Raw genomic sequence first — 12,048 nt, 5'->3', positions numbered from 1 at the left:
TGAATACTGCGTAAAAAAAGACTTCGTAAACGGAGGTTTCACTGTATTCCCACTTCTCTCAATTTCTATATGGGGATTTTTTATCACTTCCTACCAGCGGAACAGCGCCATCTCTGTGGAAAATGGTCGAACACAATGATTAATTGACGTATGCAACTTAAACTCATGCGCGCTTGGTGACAAGAATAAGCACTACCGGACGGTGGTCAGTTAGTGACAGCCCTTGGAAATTTAATATATTTTTTTTTTTGAAAATTGTTAAATTACAGTGCTAGTTTGTGTAAATATGCTATTAAAATGAATGAATCTAATCTAATTTAATCTAATCTAACACCAACACAGTCAGTTCTTGAAAGCATTCTGGAAAATGATGTATATACCTACATCATTTTTCTTGTCTATTTAATATATGTTTCACATCGAAGATGCGTCACACATATCAAAACGGCCAGGCATACTGTGCAGCATTTAAGGGACAAGATGATTCCGAAAACATTGGTTGGTCGTTGGAAGCATCAAAGCTAGAAAGGTTAAGTGATGCTTCATTTTCTTCTGACGGCTGGGGCATGAGCACTAACTCCTGTCCTAGCATTTTATGACTTATGGCTATAGTGCCATTAATCGCTTTCTGAAAAGAGAAGAGGGAAAGGAAAAGGAGAAGGACAAAGGGAAAATGATTATTTGAAATCTATGAACATAAACAATATTTTTGATTTTAAATTTACTATTTAGAAATGCAGAATGGCGCGGTGGTCAACAGCTGAGTCATGTCACTATTCCCTAGTAGCACGCTTGTCACAAATCAATTGTAGAAACTTGTATACGACTTATTTTAGTCATAAACAAATTGCCGTAACTTATTGTGATGAAAGTGTGCTACTCGGGTTATCAAGTCATAAAAAGTAACAAGGACTAAAATGTGATCCTTTGATTACTGGAAAATCCTGATTTCCTAGTTTGAAGTTGTCACGACTAGGGTTCGGTGGTAGATCTTATACCAGTAACGCACCACAAAAAGGTCATTTACCAACGTAACTGGTTTGAAAAGATACGAAGACGAAGCTTGACGAAGATCAACATGAACTAGTCCGGTTTATGGTAGTTGCGCGGAATTTCTTCCTTCGATTTGAGATAAACAAATGTTCGGTTGTGTGTAGTCGACTTTTGATGTGCATTGGCAAGCCTTTTCGTGGCCAATAGTCAGGTTCAACGCTGCGACTCATGATGGGACGAATGATATGACGCCTCGTGGAGGTTCTACTTGGCTTCGGAACAGCTTCTCAGCGAGAGATAGAGAACTAGAATGAGAACTAGAAATTGTCTCCTGGGCCTGGTTATGGCCAGATCAGCAACCAATAATAGATAAAAAAAAACAAACGTCAGGTTCGAACACACGCACAGCCTACTCTCCTCCAGCTATTAAAATGAATGAATCTTTCACAAAACTTTAAAAATTATTGTGATGTGTGTCGATCCTAAAATATCAGTTACTGCCAATGCTACCAACGCAAGGGAGGCAGCTCCCACCCCTGGACCCTACCGTATGCGTGATAATGTTTGCACCATCGTAAAAATAAGGTTCCCGTTTCACCTGTGCATACAATGCCTTGGTTTTCTTTGCATGCACGTAACCTATAACTCATACCGTAGTAGGCTGTGTATAAAAGAAAATGATTTACTTAGTTTGACAGTTGCACCATGACGAAGTGGCAGCGTATTCATTATTTTTCCAACGCACAAATGTCTTCTTTTTTTTCCCTTTATTTAACGTCGGTCTCTGTTCCGCAATCTAGTGCCAATCACCGACGGACATCGATTGCCATCCATTGACGGCAACCGAATGTGCAGGAAGGCAGCTTCCACACCTGTGTAGGATATCGCAAACATTCACAACACACATGGACCGGGATCAACGGCTTTACTTCCCTTCCGAAGGAAGACGTGACCAGAGATTTTTATGCCTCAGAAAAATCCCATCGACCTCGGTTGGGATTGAACCCAGACCCACTGGGGTGTTAGAAAGTAGTCACGCTTACCACTACACCACAGGCGCCGGCTAGCGCGCAAATGTCGTAGAAAGACATTTCAATCGCCGTGGGAGTGTCCTGGTGGACCGTCAAAAGGGTTTTAGACCGAGAAAAGAAAGGACAACTATCCGCCAAAGTGGCCACAGGTCGTCCGAGGTCAGCTTGGGTTCCGAGGGTTATCGCTGCTATCAAAAGGAAGATTCGGGTGAATCCAGTGCGTTCAATAAGGAAAATGGCAAAGGAACACGGGATCAGTGACTTTACGGCACGGAAGATCGTAAAGGAAGATTGCGGGGCAAAGTCGAGGGCACGTAAAAAAAACTCACATGTTTACCAACCGCATCCGGGAGCTACGAGTCGAACGATGCAAGAAAATCTTGAACTTCCTTAAGCGAAAAAATCCGGTAATCCTGTTCACCGACGAGAGCATATTTACCGTCGATCTCGTATCAAATTCCAGAACCGACCGGTATATTAGTTCTCTTCCGGTAAAAGACGTGGCCGACGAGCACAAGAACGTGTATCTGACCAATCATCCTGCTAGCGTTATGGTGTTTGGATTGGTGGCTTCCGATGGCAAAAAAAAAATGGACCCGGTGTTCATTCCAGAAGGCGACAAGGTCAACAAGGAGGTCTACATCGGGATTTTAAGTAAGTTTATTCTTCCGTGGATCAAAGAACAGTACGGTCCGAAGCCAAATGTTGTATTTCAAAAAGATGGGGCTCCGTGCCACACCTCGAACCGCACTCAGAAGTGGTTGCAGGAACATCTTCCGTTGCGTTTCCCCTACAGTCCTTATCACCTTTCACATTTAAGGAACGGTTTGAAAAACCACACATGTGTGAGACGGTGTTGGAGAAAGCATTCTAGTGAAAGCTATTTTTGAACTCCCTGGGCGGGTTTCACTTCGCTTTGCAAGTCACTTTTCCATAACGTCAAAACCGATAGTAGCAGTAGCTTCAGCATAATGACGCAAGGTGGAACGAGGTCCTTTCTTTCTCATCGGTTCGCAGACGGAATCGACCTCCGTTCGCCTGACGACCACCACACCGTCGCGACACTCTACCTACACCAGACTGCTGCAATCAGGGGTCTGCGCTGGCTGGGAGGAGAGCATGGCTTTAATAAATTTAAAAGCTGTCGCAAAGAAATGAGTTGCCCTTCACCGATGTGGGTTCTTCTCCTTCTTGCTTGCCGATAACAGGAGCAAAAAAGCACCTCAAAAGCAATTCGCGCGCGGAAGGAAACATTTTATTCGTCGTCGGCGACAGTTACGTGAACGGGTTGAAATTATGTAAAAACTTTCTCTGCGACTTTCCAGGATCGTTGAGTACCGCCGCATTTCGATTGTGATGTATGATTGCAACAAAAAAAAAACACTCAAAGCGAGATCTTGATTCCCTTATCCATATTCACCTAGTTGAATAATTACATTAAATATTCAATTACTGCGACGGAGCTGGAGCAACTGTTGCAAGTGCTTCCATTCAGTTGCTAAATTGAATTTTCACTTCTTTCTGGTTGGAAATAGCATCGCGTCGTAACAATAACAGTAAATGTGCACCGAAAGGTGGTGTCTGAAAAACGGCTGCTAGAAGGGACTTTCAAAGTTCTAAATGACCATTCACCTTTCACAGCTGTTTTCCTTCTGCTGCTGGAAACATGAATATTCATTATAGATTGGGTTTTTTTTTCCATCATGTTGGTTCGTTCTGTGGTGGTTATTTGCACTGCTGGGATTTCTCTGAAAGGAGAAACATGTAGGACACAGAGGATACTGTTATGCTTACTGCCACCTGATGATAACTGTGATGCATTCCGAACGTTGGACAACTATCTTTTTTTTTATTTGTTGTGTCCGTTCGATTTTGAAAATGTAAAGTTGCCAAAATTAAACTGTCCCATCAGCTCGCTCTCAGCGATTGCCGAAACCAGCAGCAGCCAGACCTCTCGATATGTATGTGAAGAATATGACGACAAAACTGAGCCCGAGGATCACGACGTTTCACTCAACTTGATGAATTCCGAAAAGTATGCAGGAATGCTGAATATTGTTAATAGAAATAACTCTAATGTTACGTTAGATGAAAGTCCATCATAAGACAAAACATAAATACATAATAAATAATTGGGTCCTAATTCACTTCCCTAGGACACTTCAAGATTATTCCCCATGGGACTTGAAATAGAATCATTAAAAACAGTCCGTTGAGTTTTGTCAGACAAAAATCTTTCAAATCATTCCCTGCGCTTCGGTCAGAGAGCGTATAGGGCGTTGTTGTGCCAATTTGGTCGTGGCACATTTCGGGTATGAGAGAGTAATTGCAGTTGGATCAAAAGTGCCTGAGAAAAATGCAAGTACTTTCGCAGATTACCTTCAAGTTGCGATAGTGAAGGAATTATCACAGACAAGTAGACAACACTCTTAAAACGTTCATCGAAATCGCTTTTAACTGTTAATTTAAATGTTTCTTAGTTGGTACTACCGCCACTTGTTGTGCACATAATCAATTCCCTAGCATTTGACGTTTACACACTACAGCCATCAGTTGAGTGTATTACCCATCATAGTGTACAGGGTGCGTGACGAATTTTTGCAGTAAATGGCATATTTGAGAAAAAAATACACCAGTTAGTTATTCTAGCAATTAATTTTGTGCGATTTATTTTCTTTCGTAAATTTATTCAAAAAATTGCCTTCCCTTTCGACGACTGTAGTTAGACGCTTCCGGAAACTGCAGTATGCACGTTTTAAAATGTTTCGATCCATAGATGTCATCACTGCCTTGATTTTAGCTTTTAGCGACTTAAGTGTGGTGTGAGGGGTTCTATTGGTATCCCGTTGGACGACGCCCTATACCAAATAATCCAACGGTTCGATATCGGGACTGCTTGGGGGCCAAATTTCTTCCTCCCAAATTTACGAAATATTTTCCGTAAGCCATTTCTGTGCTTTATTTGCAGTATGAGCAGGTGCTCCGTCTTATCACTTTCCCAAGCCTTTTTTAATATTATACACTGTTCTTTCAGACACATTTACCGACCGAATTATTTCTTCCATGCATACTCCGGCGCGCAACAAAGCGACAACGGCTGACAGATTGCTCTCTTGTTTCGACATCTTTACGTTTACTCAACATTGTTTGTTTAAAATTTTACACCTAACAGTATAAGCTATCCAGTGCTGCCAAATATATCTAAATCATGATGCACAAGCATGAGAAATTACTATTTGAAATTTACTGCAAAAATTCGTCACGCACCCTGTATACGACAGATGGCGTTCAATGTCTGTGATATAACATCGAGGTAACGTTAGGATAAAATCAAAACATTGAGAAATATAACGCATCAGAGTTGGTTGGAAATGCTAACATGAAGCTTTAGTGTGATGATTTATTAGCTAGAGAATGATCTTTAGAAGAGGGTAGGTGGATAGTTCCGTTAGAGTACGGCAGTATGAAAATTGAATAGAAGTTGAAAATGAGCGAAGGGCCATTAAAGCGACAGTTTACAAGATAGACGCACATTTTTGCCTAGCCCGTACGATGTACGCGGGGACTTGAAGTATGTCTCCAAGTCCACAGGCAAAAATGTGCGTCCCTCTTGTTGCTCATAAACTGACTGCGGCTGTGGAATAGTTCTAGCGACGTTTTCATCACTACCTAAAGCCCCACGTTTGCGAGAGTGGCCCTTCGCTCATTTTCAACTTCTATTCAATTTTCATACTGCCGTACTCTAACGGAACTATCCACCTACCCTCTTCTAAAGATCATTCTCTAGCTAATAAATCATCACACTAAAGCTTCATGTTAGCATTTCCAACCAACTCTGAAAATCGTTAACTTCGCGTATGAAGTAACATAAAAAACACTTTGAATGTATAACGCATCACTTTCAGAAATACTTCACTTTGCAACCGATGAACCATTCTGACGGCCATATGAGTACCCAAGTAACCATATAGTCGCATTATAGCTTGTATATTCTTACTTTGCTTGAGTATGGTTAGTTGGGGAATTTGATGAAACTGTCACTTCTTGAAACTGATCCCTTTCGCATTTCTTTCATTCTCTTTTCGCACACGAGCACTCGGTGGACCAGCGACTTTGGACGTGAGCCTCGTCCTGGATCACCATCGCAAGATAGTGGACATAGAATGAATATAGTGGACATGAAACCGACCACATCAACCAGCGAGGAAGGAGTAAACATCGAATCAGGAACGGAAATTAGTGCGGATTTATCTCCCTTGGAAAATAAGAAAAACCCGCAAAAGGCGGAATCATGTTAGAACCAACCAAGAACGATCTACGGAAGGAAATCAATCATGTTGTCAAGCTTCTGCATTCTTGTTCCATCAGATGTCACTGCTGTTGTTTGCGGTGACATCTCTCGGAAACTACACACAATCTGTTTTCCTATAATTGTTCACAGAGAACACTGCAGTGCAGAACATGTCTGGTACCTCTATATATGCATTTAGATTATTATTCGAAGTCCCTACTTTTTTACACATTCTGCACACAAAATAGCTCACCCCTCACAGAATGTCCCGCCGAATTTTACGTATGAGGCGGGGCATAAAGTATTTTTTGCGCAACATATGTAAAAGAGGAGGGACTTCAAATGTTAAAGCAAATGCATGTATAGAGGTACCAGACGTGTTTTGTAGTGTCAGGTACTCTATTTTATAATCTGTGAAAGGGAAATCACAAATCGAGTGTCAACAAAATACATGGCATGTTGAGAGATTGAGGTCGTAAGAGAAAATTTTTTCTCTCAAATTTGAATTTTTTGGCTCTCTGCACACTTTGAAAATCCTAATTTTACACGTGACGGAATCCATCTTTGACATAAAGGGTGACACGTAAACAAACATGTCATGTAAATTCAAGTGCTCTGAGAATGAAAAGTTTGTTACTCGACGAAACTTATGTTTGATTGAGCTGAATTTCGCCTCTATCATGACTTAATTTTATGTCAAAATTGACGCTTGTATATGTCAGTCTCCTTTGGTTTGTTTTTTTTCCGTCGATCTTGTTTTGCGTGCTGAGCAGCAATGTTACCGACGTGCCAGGAAAGCAGCTCCCACACCTGGACCCTACCTATCGATCCATCAACTCATGAACCGGGGACCAACGGCTTTACTTCCCGTATATGTCAGTCTCAGAGCACCTAAATTTACATGAACTTTTCTAAGTGTGTGGGAGCTGGTAGTAAATCAGGTAAAACTATATGGGGAAAATTATTTTTATTTAATTGTAGCTTGTTTAACAATAATTTCCGGGAAAAAATTGAACTACAAAGTCCCTGATTAATTTCTTTAGGTTGTCGTTCACTTTTTTGGACCTGAATATGCACCGAAAGCGAATTATTCCCACTTCTCTCAATTATATTAGTGTTTTCATCACTTCCTACCAGCAGAACAGCGCCATTTCTGTGGAAAATGTTTGAACAAAATGATGAATTGCCGGTGAAGCACGGAAAGAAATACGAAGTGTTAGAAAAAAAAAATCAAAGGGATACCAAAAGAAGCAATCAACGGCGGTGGAAGAGCAGAATATGGTGAGAGCTGTCCAAATTAAATATCAAAATTAAATTAAATACACGCCATGGTTGCAAAGAATATTTTCGAACCTGGAAGCGTGTATGTATCACCAATATCCATTTGATAACGGTGATGCATGTAACTTCGGAATGGGCGTGACTCTCCAGACATTCTGAAATGGGTTGCTGGATCTGCAATAGAGGTATCACCTTCTAACTCTCGGACTAAAGCTGTCTACAGTGACCATAAAAGCGGCATTGTAGAGCGAGTTCTTCCATAATAACACTGCCGGCCAGACACACACACACACTCACACACACACAAGGAGGCTACAAATGGTGAGTTGACAACCTAGCTGTGGTTCTCACAAGTTCCTACCTTACACCTCCCCGTGGTGTAGCCTGGGCAATGTTGTCCTTCTGACAATAGGTGCTGTAGCCATAACACGGCGATAGAGGAAATGCTTCGTCAACCCGCAGGAGTGCCAACCGGCACTTTAGGATCGACGCCAGTAAGATCCTTATTACGGCATACTGGACACGGCATGGAACTATGGACACGACACGGCACAATGGATTGGATACCACGCTACAGGGCTGACAGTCGTGCTATTCTGCTCCCTAAGTAAAGAAGGGTGACACCTTCTTGAAATGGCGAGTGGGCTAATAGTGCGGCTGCCCCCGTCCCGGTAAAACCTTGGCAGGCCTCCGGATACGTTCAAAACTCGTCACCAATTGGTGGTTGGTGAGTATTAGGCTCAGATGTAACATTCCTGACTTACGCCGATCTGGCTCTAAACACGGCCCCCATGAAGGACCGTGTCAACCCTAGCATGGCCTCCCTGCTTGCATAGATAACCATGAGATCACGATAGGAAACTACATACAACGAGTGGAGATAGCGGCCCGGAGGGGGGACCCATCAGAAAGGAGAAAATCGAAGAAAAAAACAAAAGAGACGAAAATGAAAAAAAAACAAAAAAATATGAAGGACGACGGCAAGACGCCAGATAGTGAAAACGGAGGAGCGAACGTGTTCGCAAGAAGCGGAAAGATGCAGAGATCACCAGCGTCAAACCAGGCGACCCCAGCGAGTTCCAGTAGTAGCATACCCCAAGTGGAACAGCATGGACCCCAAGGAGAGCAGCTAGGTGCGGTGCCATGCCAAATATTCACACCGAAACCCAGCAGTGGCAAACAGCAATAATTGCAGCTTGGGAGAACCAAAATGACGGAGGTTAGAAGGAAAATTGAAGAACTCTATGTGTTCGTGAAGGATAAGAACAACATACACAAGGAGGTCAAGCTACTAGCGACGGTCTTCAAATCCGGCATAGCTGTGGCAGATCGGGAACTGCAAGAACGGAGAAGAAGAGCTGAAGTGGCCGAAAAGGCTCTGCTTGAGGCCAAGGAGAATGCAATGCTGGCTGTAGCGCAGGAGACGCCGAAGGGACCAACGAACCCACGTCCGGAAAAAAAAGAGATAGGGAAACGCCAGGAGACGAAGAGGACCCCAAAAAACATAAGAACGACGAATACGGGGACAAGGAGCAAGAAGATGGAGAAGACAATGATTGGCGTACAGTCGAAAACCATAAGGATAAGAGGAAAAAACTGAAGGAAGAGGAAAAAAGGAAGACGGAACAGAAGAAGAAGGAGGAGAAGGAAAATAAGAATGAAGAGGAAGAGAAGAAGAAGAAGAAGACGGAAGAGAGGAAGAAGGAAGTCAAGAAGAAGGAAAACCCCAGGCATCGTAGGGAGAGAAGTAAGGGCGACGCTCTGGTTATCGAGGCGAAAGACAAAACGACATACGCAGCACTACTCCGGAAAGTGAGAGAGGATCCGGAGTTGAAGCAACTAGGCGAGAACGTAGTGAAAATCAGGCGCACCCAGAAAGGCGAGATGCTGTTCGAGCTGAAGAAGGACCCGTCGGTGAGGAGTTCAGCCTTCAAGGAACTCGTCGAAAAATCTCTTGGCGAGGACGCGAACGTAAGAGCCTTATCGCAGGAGTCAGTTGTCGAGTGCAAGGATCTGGATGAGATCACAACGGAAGACGAGGTACGATGTGCGCTGAAGGTGCAATGCAATCTGGGAGATTGCCTATGACAATCCGGTTGAGGAAGGCGTACGGTGGTACACAAACGGCGTCGATACGACTTGCGCCGGACGCAGCTAACGAGTTGCTGAAGACAGGACGAGTCAAGGTTGGGTGGTCAGTATGCCCCCTGAAAGCTATCCCTCGGGTTACCAAGCAAATGGAGAGATGCTTTAAGTACATAAACTTTGGTCACCAGGCGAGAAACTGCAAAGGCCCTGATAGATGCGGGGAGAAGGAGCACGTTGCTAAAGACTGTATGAAGCAACTGAGGTGCATGCTATGCAGAAAGGAGGACGGAAACGGTCATATGACGGGAAGTTTCGGGTGCCCAGCTTTTTTTCGTTCGGCACCTAACACTACTGCGACCAGTAATACATTATTTATTTCTACTTGTCAACAGATAAAATAGTTACCCTAATGACAATTTTCTATATCTAAACATCAAAACTGCTTCAAACACAAAATTAACGCAAACATCTCTTAAAGCTACGCTTATTTTTCTCGCGGGACACATTAAAATCGAACACATAATAACAACTATTGAAAACGCGGCACATACTCAACATTGGTTCGTGTACGCCATAGTTGGTCCTCGAACGCCGGTTGTTGAAGAACGCATGCAGCCGGAGGTCCCGTCGTTGAGTGTTGATGTCAAGAAGACTGAGAAGTGTGGAGCAGTCGACGTTCCCTTGCAGAAGATCCGCAACGAAACAAGCCTTCGCCACATTACGCCTTCCTTCCAAGAGCTCCAGGTCGATGAGGTTACAGCGACTTTCATAGCTCGGCAAGTTACGCGGGTCGCGCCAACGAAGGTGTCGCAACGCAAAGCGAATAAATTTTCGCTGAACAGCTTCAATTCTATGGATGGCATTCTGATAGAATGGCGACCAAACAACGGCAGAGTATTCCAGTATAGGTCGAACCAGGGAACAATATAAAGCCTTCAGGCAATACACGTCCTTGAAGCTTTTGGCGAAACGGAATAAAAATCCTAGCTGCGATGAAGCTTTAGATACAACATAAGCAATGTGATCCTTGAACGTTAATTTCCAATTGTAAATAGATCTATTGTAGTATACCCCGTGTCCTATTGAGAAATGATGAAGTATTATTCGATTTTTTACAGTTGCCACTCTTGCATTTATCGCAAGGATCCGAATCTAATTGAAAAGTCCCGCTATTTATACCCTTCGGAGTGTTGAAACACCCTCCAAAGGCGCCCACCTTTGTCAGTCAAAAATGGATTCCATAGCAACAAAATTAAGGTATAACACCGATAATAACCATGCATCAGAACACTAGCCTTAACCACTTCAAACTAGGGAACAACGAATAGAAGATTAGGAATCACATAGACAACTAACTCATTTTTTTCCTTGTTTCAAGATCATCCTCGGTAGACAAAGCCGAGTCTTGTCACTATCAACAAGGCATACAAAGTAACAAGGACTAAGATGTGTTCCTTGGATTACTGAAAAATCCTGTTCCCCTAGTTTGAAGTAGCAAGGACTAGGAATCGGTGGTAGATCTTACATCCCGTAACGTACCACGAAAAGGTGATCTACCCACGTTACGGGGCAGCTTATAAAAAGTCGATAGCGGGCCAATAGTAATGGAGATAACCGAAATAACTCAATCATTGTGACACAGCACAGCAACTGTTGTGGCAGTCGACAACGGAAACAAAGTGCGACGTTGCAATGATTGCGGAGCCGTATCGAGTCCCTCCCGATAACGATAACTGGGTGGCCGATAGCGCAGGGATGGCGGCAATATAAGGCAGGTATCCCATACAAGAAGTGGTGACGAGGTCTTACGAAGGTTTTGTGATCGCCAAAATTAATGGAACCTTCGTATGTAGTTGCTATGCACCATAGCACCATAGTGACCATCAGGCGATTAGGTACAGCTTTGGCCAACGGATACCTACAGCAATGTGGAAAACAAAAGTAAGCAAGCGGAGGTGGAAGACGAAGGCATTCTCTTTGTAGAAGCTCTACAGGTAGACAGCAGCGTCCCAGACCAAAGCGCGGACGAGTTGACCGAATCGTTAGCGAGGGCATGCGACACAACCATGCCGAGGAAATCGAAGCCAAGGAACAAACGGCGCCCAGCTTACTGGTGGAACTAGGCACTTAGCACCCTCCGCGCTAGTTGTCTCCGAACCAGAAGGCGCGTTCAGCGGGCAAGAACTGATGTAGACAGAGCAAAGCGAAGGGTGGTGTTTCGATCAGCCAAGGCCGCTCTAAAGCGGGAGATAAAGTTAAGCAAGTCAAACTGCATCAAGGAGCTGTGTCGAGACGCTGATGCCAACCCCTGGGGTGACGCATACAAAGTCGCGATGGCGAAGATTAGAGGTCCAACGATGCCCG

The 12,048-nt window shown here is 43.6% G+C and overlaps 1 protein-coding gene across 1 annotated transcript; it reads left to right on the top strand.

Moving 5' to 3' along the window:
- Positions 1 to 8,806: 8,806 nt before the first annotated feature.
- Positions 8,807 to 9,684, top strand: LOC135703794 (uncharacterized). The gene is made up of 2 exons (XM_065225117.1): positions 8,807 to 9,007; positions 9,106 to 9,684. Exons 1-2 carry the CDS (start codon positions 8,807 to 8,809, stop codon positions 9,682 to 9,684), a joined length of 780 nt encoding a protein of 259 aa, XP_065081189.1.
- Positions 9,685 to 12,048: the final 2,364 nt, after the last annotated feature.

The sequence above is a fragment of the Ochlerotatus camptorhynchus genome, unplaced genomic scaffold (genome assembly GCF_037179485.1).
Source record: "Ochlerotatus camptorhynchus isolate MF236.1 unplaced genomic scaffold, CSIRO-AGI_Acam_v1.1 ptg000222l, whole genome shotgun sequence".
NCBI classification, from domain to species: domain Eukaryota; kingdom Metazoa; phylum Arthropoda; class Insecta; order Diptera; family Culicidae; genus Ochlerotatus; species Ochlerotatus camptorhynchus.
Note: the sequence above shows the minus strand (reverse complement) of the source record. Positions and strands in the feature narration are given on the sequence as shown.

What these genes read in the sequence shown, in the direction of transcription:
- LOC135703794 (XM_065225117.1), top strand. Translation starts at nt 8,807, where the DNA reads ATGACGGAGGTTAGAAGGAAAATTGAAGAACTCTATGTGTTCGTGAAG. An exon ending in AGGAGAATGCAATGCTGGCT is followed by an intron (nt 9,008 to 9,105) that starts GTAGCGCAGGAG and finishes AAAAAACATAAG; the next exon opens with AACGACGAATACGGGGACAA.